The 17,618-nt window shown below is 52.0% G+C and overlaps 1 protein-coding gene across 3 annotated transcripts in view; it reads left to right on the forward strand.

Moving 5' to 3' along the window:
* Window positions 1–236: 236 nt before the first annotated feature.
* The window catches only part of LOC126983933 (forkhead box protein B2-like), a 52,164-nt gene continuing 34,782 nt past the window's right edge, over window positions 237–17,618 (forward strand). Inside the window, exon 1 of one of the 3 annotated variants that reach the window (XR_007736299.1) lies at window positions 237–5,709. Coding sequence is in view for 1 of the 3 variants with exons in the window: in XM_050837163.1 (XP_050693120.1) it covers window positions 5,660–5,709 (50 nt within the window). In the remaining 2 variants the exon portion in view is untranslated. The remainder of the gene's footprint in view (window positions 5,710–17,618) is intronic. The other 2 variants (XM_050837163.1, XR_007736298.1) reach the window with 2 other exon arrangements.

The raw sequence follows: 17,618 nt of genomic DNA on the forward strand, positions 1-17,618 counted from the left end.
CGCAACTTTACTCCAAAACAACTTCATAAAAACGCGTGGAAATCTGCTTCGTTATCCCTCCGCGGCATATTCTAAAGGTGTTTATTTTTATCTTCATTGAGTAAGGCAGGAAAGTCAGGTAATATCAGACCCAGATCCCTTCCCCCCTTTCCCTCTTCCTAAACTTCTCTTCTCCCCTTTCCTCCCTTTCCCATACTCCCCTTCCTCCTTTCCTATACTACCCTTCAGTCCCCTTCATCTCCTTCCTATCAACATCTTCCCACTCTTCCCATATTCCTGTTCCGTCCCTTCCCAAAATCGCCTTCCATTTCTTCCCTCCAGCCCTTTCCTCCTCTCATACTTTCCTCTACCATACTTTGAGGTCAGCCTTTTCCCCCTTTCAATACTTCCCTTTTGCCTCTTCCCCTCTTTCTCTACGTCCCTTCCGCCCCTTCCCCTTCCCAATACTTCTCTTCACTTTCGTCTACGGACCCTAAACATTACTTTCCATACGGGTTTAATCTCTCTAACCTGTCTTTTGGGTATAGTTTACAGACACTTACTCACTCGTTCACTCGCTATATCGTCCACTCTTTCTACTTCCTACCTTCCTTTTATCTTTCCCTTTCCTTCCCCAGTCATTGTTTCTACCTCATCCCTTCCCTTTCATGTTCCCTTTTCCTCTTCCACTCACTCATTCACTCTTTCCACCTCCTCCCTCCCCTTTATGTTCCGTCAATGGCTGTACGCCCACCCTTCCTCTTCCACGCACTCGCTCTCCGCCCTTCCTTTCAAACTGGGCGCTGAGGTTGCTGAGACAAAAGGTTTATTTTTTTGCATTGCCAGGTACGTGATGCATCCAGGAACCCAGGAACACTCCCTCCCTCCCTCCTTCCCTCTCCCCCTCCTCCCTGCTTTTCCACGCCGCTGCAGGACAAAGCCAAGCCACTCACCGTGTTCATTTTGGCGAGTTTTTCACGGTTAAACACACTATCCCGCACCTCCAGCGACGCGCAGATACATATCGCGAATCATAATTACATTCTGCAGCGCCGCACAACAGCTCAACTTAAGCACGGCGGACAAAAAACGTAATCAGGAGGATGGGCGACACGGCGATAGCGATCGACAAACCAGCCGAGGAGACTCGAGGTGCCTGGACGGACCGGCCGCCGCCCGCCCCTCGCACCTGCCACTTCGCCGGCCACTTCTGCTGCCTGAGAATAAACACTTCCTGACGCGAGGGAGCCCTGGCCGTGCACGAGGCGGCGGGGCAGCAGACATCTCACAGCCAGGAAGAAGGGGCGAGCGTGTGCCTTCACGCCTCAGTCGGCCCCTCATCTTAATCTGAACATATACTTTTGGACACCGACACAAGGTACCCTGCACTGCCTCATCGCCCACACTCCCGATATGGGCACACACACACACACACACACACACACACACACACACACACACACACACAGTGTTGTATAATGTTCAGATACATTGAGTGTTTTCTCTTTACATTTAATATACGGCACAGCACTACCCGTGGATTGAAACGCTCTGATTAAGGTTCAGTTTTTGGGCGGCTGTAATTGTTTTCTCGCCCATCGGAGCGCGACCGTTGCCGCGGCCCCGCAGCGCGGCACCACGAGCGTAGCATAGCGACACAAAGCGACAAGGCGGCCGTGCGACCCTGCCTCCAGGACGCGGCGGTCGCCTTGCCGGCAAGGATTCCGCAAATCCAGCTTCCTGGTTACGTCAGGAGCGCCGTGTTAGACAATACGCAGAGCAGTTTGTCATCCTGGATCACCTGTCCGCAGCGCCAGGGTCGCACACACGCGAGCAGGCACACACGCACGCACGCATGCACACGTATCCGGCCGGCCAGCTCGTAAACAACGAGGGCTGTCTTTGCCCTTCAGCTCACCCGGTCTGAGACACCTCGGCACCCAGGCCCAGGCGCCCGCCTCCTGCTCCACTCAGGTCACTGTGGCCACGCGCTGCCTCATGCATCTTACATCAGACGCGAGAGTGCAAACTGCTGCTGCGGCATAATGACGTCCTCACTCATGTTCAAGCTGCCCGCCGCTCATCCACCCGCCTGGCGACGAACACTGGTCACCCGTCGAGCACAAGGCGCCACATCCACGCCCCGGCCCGGCCCTTCTCGCCCTGGGCCGCCTCATCCACGCCACGCCGCCGCCACGGGTACAAACTCTTCTCGCTCATCACGTGCGGCCCGTCCGGTTACTTAACGAAGCCTCGTCCCCGGTAGCTGCCGCGCCTCCACCCCACGCTGCAGGGACCCGCACGCTACGAGGCTCCGCGCCAGGAGCTGCTCAATTAGGAGCAAATTACTCCCGTGAAGCAACTGACACCTCTCGGAGGATAAGCGAGGTGATGACGCGATTACAGGAAAAGTGATGCTATCACGGCTGTCCTTCCCCGCCTGAATGCCCCGTAATGAGCGCTGGTGCCACTCACGGCCGGGCCGTGGCTAATGCGGCCACAGGAACCGTGCTTCGGCTGTACTGCAGAATGCCTTGCCTCGGGCGCGGCTGCCGTGGTGTATCTTGCCAACAACCCTGGCTACCGGCTCTCAGCACAAGACACACTTAAGTTGGACTGACTGTGTACTGTGCTGAGATGAAGACACTTGGTTACTGACCCTCGGCGCTATGGCAGGCACGCAAACCGGCCTCAACAATGCCATGTAATGAGAAACAGACACGTGGCTACCGACCATCAGTACTAGCAACACATTGAAGGCGGTGTAGCTGCGGGGTTTACTAACAGACACGGGCAACCGACAATCAACAACAACAACACACTGGTGACGGTGTATATATAGCTGTGGTGTTTACTGACATCCACATGGCCGCCGACCCTGACTGTTGCACAAGCAGACACATTGAGTTTAACATACTGGCTTAACTGTGGGCTTCACCGAGAGGAAGACTCACACACATTAATGCAAATTGCTCCAACACGACCAACGGACAAACGATGACTATATAATACGATGCAGCACCAAAAACGGAAACCGGTAACTAAGTGAGATAATCGTCCTCTTCATATGCTTGTAAATAAACGGCTCCAGGTAAATAGACCCGTAAGAAACTCGTTCAGCTTCCTGTCACAATATCTTCCCCCATCTTCAGGAGCTATGGGGTAAAAAGTACATTCCATAGTGAATACCTTGGCTACAACCAGGGCGGCGACAAAAACCAGAGCAGCAGAAGCCACCACCACCCTCTTCTGTACCCGTTCCTGCTGACACCACCGACGCCACCCTCCACGCCGGGGGCCAAGGAGGCGCAGACACCGGCCTAAGACAGGGAGGGACTCTGGACATGTGTTTTGACGGGGTTGAAGGAGGAAAAGGAGGAGGAATAGAGCGAAAACAAGGATCACGGGCCACCTCTTTGGATTCTTTTTGGGAGCAGCGAGTAGCGGGCTATTTTTTTGTATTATTGTTTACTTTTTTGTGCTATTGAGCTGTATCCTTTGTTGTTAAGAAAAAGGAAGAAAAGGAGAATTAAAAAGAGAAGAGAGGTGGAAAAAGGAAAGACGAGGATGAGGAAGAATACGAAGAGGAAAAGGGGTAAAGGAAGTAAGGGAGGATTAAAATTAGAATGAAATGGATAAAGAAAAAACGGGAGAATGAATGAAAGCGAAGATAAGAAATACGAAAGGTAGAAAATCGATGAGGGAGGGAAAGAGAGAGGGAGAAACGATGACAGGGCAATGGCGGTGATGAGGAGGACAAAGATTAAAGATGAAAAGGAAAAGAAGAAAATGATTGAAGACAGCGGACAGAGGAAAGAAAAGACTGCAATAAAGATGAAAAGGAAAAGAAGAAAAAGAGAATGATTGAAGAGAACGGACAGAGGAAAGAAAAGACTGCAATAAAGGAAAGGTGAGGATGAGGACTAATACGAAGAGGAGGAAGAGGAAAGGAAGAAAAGGAGAAAGATTAAAAGGAGAACGAAATGAAGAAAAAATGGAGAGGAATGAAAGGGAAGACGAGGATAAGGACTAATAAGAAGAGGAGGAAGACGATGAAAGGAGGGAGGTGGAAGATATTATAATACAAGGATGAGGAGGAAGAGGATGAGGACGAGAATGGAAACAAGGATAAATATTAAGACGGAATGAGGGAGGACGCTGAAAAGGGGCGGAAGACGAGGAGGAGGAGGAGGAGGAGGAGGAGGAGGCGGCGGAGGGACCTTGGTGGAGCGGGGCCGCGCCGCCGGAGGGGAGTAGATCCGCGTTCCACATCCGGAATCGCAAGCTTAGCGGACCTGGCAGTTTTTTCTCCTTTATACAACCCCCAAAAATATGGTTCAAGGTTCAGCTCGCCGCGGCTCACCTCTGCACCTCGCGTCCCGCCTCGCCCGGCCTCGCTCGCGTGCGCCGCCGAGGCTTGCTATTCCGCGGGGCCCTGCTGCCTCCCTCCCCTCCCCCCCTCTCTCTCCTGGTGTTATCTCACATCCATCTCAGTCCCCGTTAAGGCCACGCAGGCGCGGCTGTATCCTTCTCGTAACACAGCGTCGCCTTGGCAATGTCCTGAACTCACACAAAACCACAGACTCCTGATTCCATAACAATGCTGAGATTGATCATCATCTGCATATGTAATAACCAAAAACAACAACAACAACAACAACAACATAATAATAATAATAATAATATTTTTGCAATATTATTACTATCATTATTGTTATTATCCTTGTAATAACTCTTCTCATCCTTATGGAGTCAGGGTCGCCCTCATTATGTCATCAAGGCGGCGGGTTCTCAGTGAGTCCGCCAAGACGCCACACACAAAAACTCACGCGGCCAGACCACTCTTGTTTTCCTGTACGGCAACCTTCAGCGGCCACGGCCACACAGCCGCTGGCTCATTACGCCTGTAGCGTCTTCGGCCGCCGCCACGTGCCGCACACGTCCGCCGGACCGCGTCCCATAGGCCTGCCCTCTGTAGGCAGCGGGAGTCCTGAGGAGTGCCCGGCACCGGGCCCGGGCACGGGTAGTAAGTAACCTTTACGCGGGGGCAAGGCGGCTGGAAATTTCCAGATACTCGTCTCGTAGGTTATGAGGCTGCGCAGTTTTCATCTTTTTTTCCCCCTCCCATCAAACGCTGTAAAAAAGGGGCGAGTATTTAAGACAAATGATATGTGAGGTGAGACAGGTGTGCCGTTACGGGGCGGCTGCGCGGCGGCCGTGGGCCAGCGAAGATCCGGCTATCAGGAGCGGCCGCCGGACAGCTGGCCTCCACCAACCTCGGGACGCCCTTGCCGAGCTCCTCGCGCCTTGCCAGCTCACCGCCGCACCGTCCACACCAGCCGAGGCCAGGCTGGCGAGAGGACCCGTAAGAGCTCCGTGTGAAGGCGAGGAGACAGGTCGTCCGGGCTGCCACTCCTGGCGAGGCTGCCGCGACCCCGCCCTTGCACGGCACTTCGGGATGTCCGGATCGACTCCCTTGGGATTTCCGCATGCCGTCCCTGAGTTCAGTAAAGTATTTGCACGACGCAGGCGGTGCTGGTGTTAGTCGGGCGCCACCAGCGGCCCCAGGCACACCTCTCCGCCGCGGCTGAAGAGGCGCCTTGCGTGTTGCACCAGGGCGGCCTGCACCAACGAAGCTCGTGTGACCCAAGTCGGCGACCAGCGGCCTGCACCACCACCGATGCTGTTGACGACGCCTCTCTCGCGGCCCGGCGGCGGCGCGACTCTGAGGTAAGTCTTTAGATGTAAAGCAGTGCCGTGACGAGGCAGCGACGTGCGCACACACACACACACACACACACACACACACACACACACACACACATACATACACCCACACCACTGGGTTAGTGCTGAGCCATTCTTTCCATCCCGCCGTGCACGTCAATGCCCTGGCGGGCGGGCCGGGGACTCCCCCGCCCAAGACGTGCCCGGCAAATTTCCCGCCACAACCCAGCAACAAGTGCGAGGCGGTGTGGGCGTCGCAGCGGGACCTTGGGAAGGCCGGGTGCAGGCGGCCCGCGGCTGGGGACTCCCTCATCGGCCGGTCGGCCAGCCCGCAAAACGGCTGGGATTTCCAGTGCTCAAAAGTTCTGTGCTCGCATCTGCTGCCGTTCCCTCAGTTATCCTGAAGGTGCCGGAGCGGGTGCGTCTCGCGTCGCTTGTTCTATTTCGTTCCGCTCGCCTGGTTCGCTGTGCTAGTGTTGTGTGCGCGTGGGCCTGGGCCTGCAGCACGTGGCTGGGGCCAGGGCGGCGGGGAACGCCTTGCTGGCTGAGCTCCCTCATTCATATTCTCGTGGCAGTGAGGCCCATTCAGACGTGGCGCCTTCAGCTATGTGTCGGCAGTGATGTGTCCGTTAAACATAACGTATGATGAAACCAAGGGGAGAAATGATGCCCGCCCAGCTGTGCGTGTGTGTGTGTGTGTGTGTGTGTGTGTGTGTGTGTGAGAGAGAGAGAGAGAGAGAGAGAGAGAGAGAGAGAGAGAGAGAGAGAGAGAGAGAGAGAGAGAGAGAATATGAGAGACAAATGACCTCTTTGCCCGGTAGTGACGCCTCTGTACCCAGACCAAGCCCCAGCCTACAGTGGATAACCAGGATGCAGCGGGCGGCTTGCACCAGTAAGTACACCTCCGCCCATCCCTTCCCCCTCCCCCTCGCAGTCCCTCCGAGGGTGACGTGACTCGCGAAAACACGGGCTGGCCCACCGCAAGCTACGGGGCGTTAGCAAACCCTCATAACAGGCGTTGTAAAACTAAGAGACCATAAAGTAATGATCTTTCGGAGGGAGAAGGGACGTGTAAACTTACGATGTCATCTTAAAGCTAACAAACCCTTCCTGACCACAGACTCAAGACTTGGCAAGCTAAACCCTCCCTCCCCCCACATTCCCTCTCCCTTACCTACCTACCTAGCTCCCTCCCATCACCCCCATTCCTCCCCAGTGTTACCTGTGGCCACGTTCTACCCCCCATCATCTACCTAGCCGTTCCTCCCCTCATTCTCCCCAGTAACCCATCTCTTCTTCCTCTTCTACCCCTCCCTCTACCACCACTTCTATCTACCTGGCTCCCATCACCTCCATTTCTCAAAGACTTACCTGTGACCAAGTTTTACTCCCCATCATCTACCCAGCCGTTCCTCCCCTCATTCTCCCCAGTAACCCCGCTCTTCCTCCTCCTTTTATTAGTACTCACCTGCCCCACGCACCGCACACCTTAATTGGAAACGGGTGGGAGGTGAAATCTTGAAACAGTGAGGGAGGGAGGGGAGGGGGGGGAGAGAGAGAGAGAGAGAGCACGGTAAATATGGCCGCCGCTCTCTCCCGTAACTTTATCAAAACGAAGGGAAAAAAAAAACTCGACTTCGGAGCTTAAAAAAAAACGAAAGAAAAAAGCGACAAAAACACGACTTATACCCGAGACAACCAGACAACCAAAGAGAGAGAGAGAGAGAGAGAGAGAGAGAGAGAGAGAGAGAGAGAGAGAGAGAGAGAGAGAGAGAGAGAGAGAGAGAGAGAGAGAGAGAGAGAGAGAGAGAGAGAGAGAGAGAGAGAGAGAGAGAGACTTTCACAGAAACACACACACACACACACACACACACACACACACACACACACACACACACAACCTACCCACCTCCCCCACACTACACCTCCCCCCCCCCCCAGCACACGTACACACACACGCACACCCACTTGAAAAATTATGACCAAAATTATGACCGAAATTCTCCCATGATTTTTTTTTTTCGAACACACAAAGGTGAAATAGAATCACGAGAGAGAGAGAGAGAGAGAGAGAGAGAGAGAGAGAGAGAGAGAGAGAGAGAGAGAGAGAGAGAGAGAGAGAGAGAGAGAGAGAGAGAGAGAGAGAGAGAGAGAGAGAGAGAGAGAGAGAGAGAGAGAGAGAGAGAGAGAGAGAAGAGGCAAAAAAAAAAATACACACACACATACTTTACGATGCAATACGGAACTCGCAACACACGAACACACACACACACACACACACACACACACACTCTCACACACACACACAAGGCCAGCGAAATACAAAGCGCGCAACACCCACACCCAAGCCAATGCAACACTTTTGAGAGCGTGGGTCGAGTTGGCTGAGGAAAAAAACTGAGGAAAAAAAGAAAACTTGAAGAAAAAAGGAGAAAAGGGGAAAAAAAGGTTACGTTGAAGAGTTTTTCGTGTTAGCGTTCTCCTCGACCTTCTTTTTGTCACGAGGAGGAGGAGGAGGAGGAGGAGGAGGAGAGAAGCAAAAGAGAGAAAGAAAAAGGAGAGGAGACGAGAGGAAAGGAGAAGCAAGGGCAGTTTGGAAAGGAGGAAAAGACAACGAAAAAAGTAAAAAAAAAATAATAATCGGAGGAAGAAGAAGAAGAAGAGGAGGAGGAGATAGTGAGGGAACAAGGAAAAGAAGACGAGAAGAAAAAAAGGGGTGAAGAAAAAGAGAAAGAGATGAAGAGAAAAACATGAAGAGATGCAAGGAAAAGAGGAGTTAAGAGAAAATAGAGAAAGCGACGACTGTGATAAAATAAAACAGAGGAAGAGAAAGAGGAGAAGGGAGACAGGGAGAGAAGTAAGAGGATAGGAAGAGGAAGAGTGTATTAAGACAGTCGCTTCGTGTCTGTTAATTTCAATGGGACGGAGATGAGCACCGAGGCCAAGCGCTCTCCCCGACTTCATCTTTACTTCGTGTTTAGTGATTTCAATGGGATCGTATGAAGAAGTCGTGACACACACACACACACACACACTCTCTCTCTCTCTCTGAGGCTTCTTACAACAAGTTTGGCCATTTTTTTCCGTGTATGCATATTCTTATCTTTATTATAAATTGTCTTAGTTTCTCTTAATATAAAAGTCAAGGTCGGTATTCTCAAACGTTTCCACATCTCACATCAACTATTGCCAAAGGCCGAATATGGGATCAGTCGGGTTCTAATGAGCGTGTTCTTAGGTTCATGGTGCAGAGGAAGGGTTAGACTACCACCCGGGTCATGAAACTACCCCTGGAAATGCCCAAAACTCCTACGAAAGCCTTGTCAAATATGTATGTTGAGCGCTTTTCATATCAACTATTTCCAAAGGCCGAATATGGGATCAGTCGGGTTCTAATGAGCGTGTTCTTAGGTTCATGGTGCAGAGGAAGGGTCAGACTACCACCCGGGTCATGAAACTACCCCTGGAAATGCTCAAAACTCCTACGAAAGCCTTATCAAATATGTATGCTGAGCGCTTTTCATATCAACTATTTCCAAAGAACGAAAAGGAGACCAATCGGGTTCTAATAAGTGGTTTCATAGGTTCATGGTGCAGAAGAAGGGTCAGACTACCACCCGGGTTATAAAACTACCCCTGGAAATGCTCACAAACTCCTACGAAAACCTTGTCAAATATGTTTAATTAAGAATATGACCAACACGTCCCAGACAAGGCAAAGACAACTAACAAATGACTAACGCTTATTGAATCCTCACCAACCAATCACAGAAAACCAAAGGAAATCATCGGTTGTTTTTTCACATTATTTTCCTTTCTTCCCTTTCTACGGCACCCGCGACTTGTGACATTGCAAAAATAAGCGTGAAGGTAATTAACAGCAACAGCCTAATTGCCGTTGGGGACCTCAATAAAGAGTCGTAGTTTGCCTTTTTAATCGCCGTGGACACCTTGAGAGTATATATTATTGATTTTCCTTCAGTCTCCCTTCGCCCTTCACTTCCGTCAGTCGTGCCGTCAAGTTAGCGTTCCCAGCGGCGGACGTGTCTCATAGTAATTGAAGTTATTTTTTTCTCTATAAGACTGTGAGATGATCGTGGTTGTGTGTGTGTGTGTGTGTGTGTAGTGTTATAGTGTAGAAGTGTTGGGTGTAGTGGATTGTAGTGTAGGGTAGCGTCGTGTAGTCTAACATAACACAGTGGTCGTCTAGTGTAGTGTTATGTTGTCATGTCCCGTAACTTATTGCACTGTATTGTATTGTAGAGAGTTATGGTGTAGTGGTGTTGGGTATAGTGAATTGTAGTGTAGGGTAGCGTCGTGAAGTCTAACATAACACAGTGGTCGTCTAGTGTAGTGTTATGTTGTCATGTCGCGTAACTTATTGCATTGTATTGTATTGTAGAGAGTTATGGTGTAGAGGTGTTGGGTATAGTGAATTGTAGTGTAGGGTAGCGTCGTGAAGTCTAACATAACACAGTGGTCGTCTAGTGTAGTGTTTTGTTGTCATGTCGCGTAACTTATTGTATTGTATTGTATAGTGTCGTGTATCGTATCGTCGTGTTGCCCAGCGTGGTGCAGCGTGGCGAGTGTCGTGCAGCCTCCCCTATCCGCCATGGCTGACCAGCTCGGGACTTTCTCGCCAACAACCTACTTAGAGAGAGAGGGTTTCGGCAGCGCTCTCACCGGCCCCCTTAACGCCCCCTTGCGCCTGCCCCCCTGCCTGCTGCCCTCCTTCTTCCCCTTCCCTTCGACACCTTTACTCCGGGGGACGGGAGGAAGGGGACGCCACACGTACACCTCAGTGCTTGGAGGGACGCCGGCACATCCATCTCCTCTACACGACACTTGTTTGATCTCACGGTGAAGGAAAATGTGTCCGGGAAAGCGCCTCGACTTTCATTCATCTTAGTAAAGGGGTCAGCGGTGATGGGAGGAAATGGAGGGAGTGTCGTGGCCCCCTTAGCTCGCCACCGGTCGTTTGTCTGCGCCGGGCAAGGGGGGGAGGAGGGCCGGAGAGGCGGTGCACAGGAGGGCGTGGCAGGGAATGGCCGGGATGGAGGTAATGAGAAGGGAGGTGTTGTCTTTTCTGCGATCTGGGGGTTTCCTTGTCTTGTCCTTCTAGCTCTGTGGCGCAAAGGGAACAGCATGGCAAGGAGGAGGAGGAGGAGGTTGGTTGAGGTAAAGAGAAGCGAGGGGTCGGGGCTGAGGGTTGAAGTACAGAGAAGGGTGATATGTCTTTACTGGCACCTATGGACTCGTGTTTTCCTTCTGGTTCTCCGCAAGGCAAAGAAAACAACAGAGCAAGGAGGGGATGGGAGGACAGGGCATTGGTTGAGGTAATGAGAAGGGATCAGTAATGTCTTTAGGATCTGTGGACTTCATGTTTTCCTTCCGTTTCTGCGCAAGGGAACGACAGGATAGGATGTGTGGGTTCTTCACGAGGATCTGTGGGCCTTCTCGTCTTATCCTTAACTGATATATCGTCTTCCTGGTGATGAGGTCTTGAAGGAACTCAGTAGCTTCTCTCCTCGGCCTCCTCATCTTCCTCTTGAGCGATGGGTTGCCTTCACTATGGTTGGTATTATAAGACCATTTCGCTTGTAACATCAACTATTTCTAAAGGTCAAAGAGGGAGGCAACTGAGTTCTAATTAGTGTTTCTTTAGGTTCATGGTACAGAAGAAGGGACAAACTACCATCAGGGCAAAAAAACTACTCCTGGAAATGCCCAATCGTCCTAGGAAAGCCTTGTCAAATAGGTGAACTTAAGCGACAAAATGTTTAGTAATACGGCGATGTCTTGGCGATGTAGTGGAGTGTAGATCCTTCATTTCGAGTCTTCCTTCAGAGGTCTTCGTGCTTGGCTTCTCCTCGTTGGATGGAGTAAAGCAAGCAATCCCGTCCGGCTCCGTTAGGTTAGTTCTCCCCAGCAGGTTCTTGAAGGATCCTCAAAGTTCTCCTTCTGAGGTTCTTGAGGTTCTAAGTTATACAGTCAGGTTCTTTGAGTTTTAAGTTCTCCTTGTAAGATTCTCTAAGACAAGTTCCAAGTTCTCCCAGTCAGGTTCTTGTAGGTCTCTCTAAGTTCTCCCCGTTAGGTTCTCTGAGTTTTAAGTTCTCTCTGTAAGGTTCTTTAAGACGGCTCTAAGTTCTTCGTGTTAGGTTCTCTGGGTTCTAAGTTCTCCGTAAGGTTCTTTAAAACGTCTCAAAGTTCTATCCGTCATATTTTCCAAGACGCCTCTAAGTTTTCCCAGTCAAGTTCTTGGAGAAAGACGTAGCTCCTTCCAATCATCAGTTTGCAGACGATAAGTTCCCTTCCTCGCAGTACTTGGGAAGAGCTGTAGGATCTTTCTTTTATGTATTTTAAGAGCCAGCAGGTTCCTCATTCCCAACAGGCCCTCAAAGTATTCCCTGTCAGCGGTTAAATGTGAACAGTAAGTCATCGCCATCGCGCGTTTAGAAGAGGCTGTGGTTTAGTCTCTCCTAACACATCGTAAATTTCTCCCTGCCACGAGCAAGTGTTCTCTATCATCGAAAGAAATATGTCTCTCCTCACGTGTTTGCAGAAAGTTGTGTTTAGTTACTCCCCGCCAGAGCCTCGCAGGAGTCTGGCCTTTGGTGGAAATTTTGAACCTTTGAGCAGGATGTAAAAACTTTTCTTCCTATTTATATCCTTTAGGAACAAACTCGTCCCCTCCATCAGATCCTTAATAGGAGGAGCTAGGCACTTTTTCAGGAGGGGACAGAAAATCATTTTCTGGACACAAAGATTCCTAACAGTGTTCGAAATGGCGTCCTTCCTCCAAGACTGTTCTGCGTAGTTCTTCCTTCAAAATCAGTTTCTTTCGGGTCCCTCGTATTCCAACGTGACATAAGTCGTTGTTTCGGCCACAGCTTCGAGTACACTGTGTGAGCGAGAGACTGGAAAGCTTCGCGAGGCTTTGCCGCAGACAAAGGCTCTTAAAAACTCTTTTTTCTGGAGTAAAATGAGCACACAGGAAATGCCTCGACAGACAGCTGAACCAACACGGAGGGTTGAACGGTACGAGTGGGATTTAAAGATTAGAAATAATTTATGTCTGCACCTCGCCGGCGGTCGCGGTGCCCATGGCGGTGTTGGCGGCAGCGCGGGGAACCAGGTCAGCCCCGTCATCGTGCGGCAGGATAGTCCATTTTGGCCCCAATCACAGCCTCCCCAAAGGCCCGCCGCCCCGCCGCTGCACCCCCCCCAACACACACACACACACACACACACACACACACACACACACACACCAGCCTCTCCTCCACACCTCGCCGACGGAACGACGCAGGAAAAATAAACAACCGAATATATATTTGACCCTTTCGCTCCACCTCGAGGAGCAAACAAGTGGACGAAAACTCGGCTCTTGAACCCTCCAGCGCCTCCAGGGACGGGACTTAACAATGACGCACGATGTGTGTATGTGTGTGTGTGTGTGTGTGTGTGTGTGTGTGTGTGTATATATATATATATATATATATATATATATATATATATATATATATATATATATATATATATATATATATAGATATATTTTTTTTTTTACATTCCCGCCTATAGAGCCGGTAGGCTTTCTTCTGGAGCCAGATGGTCGGCCCAAACCCGTCATGGCGCAGGCAGTTTTTTTTATAGTGGCGCCAGTTATGCTTGGCCCATGCTGCCCCCCGGAACTCATTCTTGATACACTGGACGGTTTCTTCTAGAGTCCGGGTTGATGGGTGGTCTTCAGGACAGCATGTGGGAAGTCTTAGGCCACTCGGCGGTGACTGGAAAATCCCAGGTGGCAGCGTGGGGACTCGAACCGACGTTGTCCATGGCGTGGTGAAAGTGAGCCCTGCACGCTAACCACTCACGTATATATATATATATATATATATATATATATATATATATATATATATATATATATATATATATATATATATATATATATATATATATATATATATATATATATATATATATATATATATATATATATATATATATATATATATATATATATATATATATATATATATATATATATATATATATATATATATATATATATATATATATATATATATATATATATATATATATATATATATATATATATATATATATATATATATATATATATATATATATATATATATATATACACACACACACACACACACACACACACACACACACACACACACACACACACACACACACTTACATTTTCCCACATTACAACAAACACACACACTTAAAAACTTTTATAAAACTGCAAAAAATCCATGACTGGACCCCCCAGAATTAGTGATGTGAGAGTCGATTGTATGTTTCATCAGAGAACGATAAAAACAGAAAAGAAAGCATTATTATCAATATTTTTCGAGTGAAGGAAGCCGAACGGATCGGCTTGGGTAGCCGTGACGAGGCTTGTGCCAGGCACCCGACAGCCTCTACTGATTGGCCGCCGATAATGAAAAGAACTGTAAAAAGAAGCAGAAGAAAAGAGAAAGGAAAAGACGGAGAGAAAGAAAGCAGAGGAAGATAGTGATGGTGAGGCAGTAGGAGCGGAAGAGGGAGGAGGCGTCCAACAAGATAAATGGCCAGGGAACGGAAGAATGACATCTGGAAACACGAGGGATGACGGGGGGAGGCGACGCCCGGGGGATGAGCCAACCCCACGGTGGCGGCCACTGGGGAAGGACGGGGCGGGGGCCGGGCTAGGGTGTTCCTTCCCCTGTGTAGGACGGGGCGGGGGCCGGGCCAAGGGTTTCCTTCCCCTGTGTGGAACACGCGGGGCAGAGCTGAACGCTTCCTACCGCCCCTGGGGAAGGCTTAAACGGCAGCTTAATCATGGGACATCCGCCCCAAGCACGGCCTGTGACGGGCAGGGAATCAGTGCAACTGTCCAAGAACTTGGGAATTGCATGACTCTTGAGATTAAAGTAAAAAGGGAGGGGGCCGTGCTAATGACGGCGGCGGTGTGACGTGAGCGGTGGCGGCGGGAAGGCAAATCCTCCCTTTCTTTTGTGCTATACTGACAGCGCCCCGGGGGCGGGTGGCCCCTGCGACAACCATACATAAAGTCGCGAATCATTGGGGCCCAAGCGACCAGGAAAGACGCCGAGCAGTGGCGGAGGCCGGAGTGGAGGAGAGTGGGACGCTCTTTGCTGAGGCTCCTGAGTTAAGCAGAGACGTGTAAGTTGGAGTGGGGGTAGAAATAGGACGCCCCGCGGTGGCGTAACCGAGTAATGGGCGAGGTGACGACGGCCAGGGAGAAGATCAGCGCCACAAAGCCTGGAAATACAATAATTGCAGCCTTCCTCGGCCAGGCAGGGACGAGCGGAGGGCAGCAACCTAAAGAGCTGCTGATAACGTTTACGTGAGAGTGTTTGCCAAGGCGAGTCTGGCGGGCGTGCACCGGCCGCCGTGTGCACCCTTGTGGAGAGACACCAGTGGAGTGTGCACAGGCGGCTCAGGCCTGCCGTCCACGCCCACTGAGGAGGAAGTGTAGGAGAGAGAGGGCGCCGATGAAGCTCAGAAGAGTGGAGGGAAGACATTTTGACATTACCTTGACGAAGCTTGCTGGACGCCGAGGGCTTTGACGGGGCCGTGGCCTTGGGTGAGGAAGCGACAGGTGTGAAGGGCGGTGGGCGGCAGGGGCGGCAGGTAAGGCGTCCTGGGAGGTCAACAACCTGCCACCACCGCTCCTTTGGAGAAACGGCGAGGTGGTGGTGGTGGCGGCGGCGGCGGCAGTGGTGGTGGTGGCGGCCTTCTTCCTGGTTCTCCCGGGCGTGTGGCTGCTCTCCTGCACCAAGCACGGCCCCGCGCCCTTCTGCTTCTCGTCCTCACCCCTCCCTCACACCCTCATGAGCATGGCCACAACTCTCACAGACCCGGACCCCGCCACGACCCCCACGGCCACCATCACAACTGTACATCAAATCTTCGGCTAAACAAAACCCAGCATGGCAATCTGCAATATTCCTGCCCGGCACACTGGCGGCCACACTCGGGGCCGAGGCGTCCTCCGCCTCCTCCTCCTTGTTAGTCAGGCTGCCGTGCGGGAGGCGGGCAGAGGGACCCTCGGGGCCCCGCCACACACACTATTTACAAGGCACGGCTGGCACAGGCACGTGTCCAGCGAACTCGACGCAAGCACCACGCCCGCCCCGAGAGTGCCACTTGTTAGAGGTTGTTAATGGTGTTAGTGGGAGGGTCAAGGGGCAGCGGCTGCGGCAGGAGCAAATGCCCGGCGCAGTGAGCAATTACCTGAGGAAGGTCGCAAGGCTGGTAAGGCAGCGGCTCCCACACCTGTTCCGAGAGCATCCTGGACACCTGGGGGGAGGGGCTCCCGCGACGGTGGGCTCCGTGTAGGCTGATGCGGACGCTGCTGCCACCAGGGCATGCACACTCCGCGGCCCCGGGCGAGGCAGGGTGGCCCGGCACACCGTCCTGGGCGGCACCAGTGCTCGCCGCACGCCGAAGAAGAGCTTCCTCCCAGCAGTGCACACCTTCACGCCACCAGAAACAAAGTGAAGCCACTGAACTAGATCCGCGCACTCGTTCAACTAGTGCCTGGCTGCAGCGGTGCTGGTGTGGTCGGGCAGCAAGCGCGCCACCACCACATCTTCACTTCCACCAGAGGCGCGCCCCGCCCCTCCCCGCCCCTTCCCCTCCCGCCAGCTGGTCCACCTACCCGGGCTGCCCAGCAGAGGACCCGCAAGTCCACCGCTGCACCTCACCGGCGGCCAGTCCTCCTCCTCAAGCCACCGCCAACATGTCGCTCACTTGAGCAGCCCGTCAGTGGGGCCGCGGGTGTTGCAGGGCGGTGGGCCAGGAATTTCGCCTTGCGGTACTGCGGGTCGGGACCAGGGATGAGCTGGGCCTCCCAGCACACACATCAATCTGCCCCAGCTGACAACCTTCGCACTTGACCGATCAACGCGACGCCCAACACGGCCGTCCCCGGCCCGGATATCAGCCGTGTTTATTGAGAGACAGTTATTCGGCAACATAGCGCCGTGGCTTGGGGATTTCCGAGTTTTCTCCGCGCGCACACACCCGAGGACTCGCAAAATGCTTCGTTGCTCAAACCGGCGACAAATGTGGGAATCAGTCCGAGGACCCAGCTGGCGCCTTTTGCACACCTCCACCCTCCGAGCCTTCCCTTCCTGCTTTACGCCACCCACCACTTCCCCCTCCCCTCACCCGCCCACGCCGCCCAGGCCTATACCCCCGAGCCTCCCTCCTTAACTTTAGCGGATTTGACACAGTTAAGTCCTTCCTAATTTAGAGGCTCCGCCGTGTGTGTGTGTGTGTGTGTGTGTGTGTGTGTCGGTGGTGACTGCATGTTATTTTTTTACGCGCATGAGCCAGTGGTATTCTCGGTGATGATGAAGGGAACCAGGAGAACAGATGCGCGTGTTTGTGTCTTCGTGTGTTTATCATTTCTGTGTCCGTGTGGCGAAGAGGGAGAAAGGGAGGAAGACGGAGGGGGGGGAGGAGGAGGGGGAGGAGAGGGGAGGGGAGCAAAGAGAGAGGAGACAGAAGGAAAAGGGAGAGAAAGAGAGGGAGGAGACTGTAAGTAAGCCCCTCCCCCCGACTACTGATCTCTCTCTCTCTCTCTCTCTCTCTCTCTCTCTCTCTCTCTCTCTCTCTCTACGGTTTTTATTTTGGTCATGCCTTTTACCCACTTTTCCCTTCCTGCCCCCCCCCCCCCCCAACTTGACTTCCTCTCCATCCTACCTTTCAAAAATACCCCCCTCCCAACAACCCCTCCCCTCCCCACTATCCCCCCATTCCAACCCCCCTCCCTCTTCCCCTAGCCCCCCATTCCAACTCCCCTCCCCCTTCCTCTCCCCCCCAACGAAAAAAAAAAGTAATGCTATAAAAGGCGGCAC

The sequence above is a fragment of the Eriocheir sinensis genome, chromosome 55 (assembly GCF_024679095.1).
Source record: "Eriocheir sinensis breed Jianghai 21 chromosome 55, ASM2467909v1, whole genome shotgun sequence".
Lineage (NCBI taxonomy): Eukaryota > Metazoa > Arthropoda > Malacostraca > Decapoda > Varunidae > Eriocheir > Eriocheir sinensis.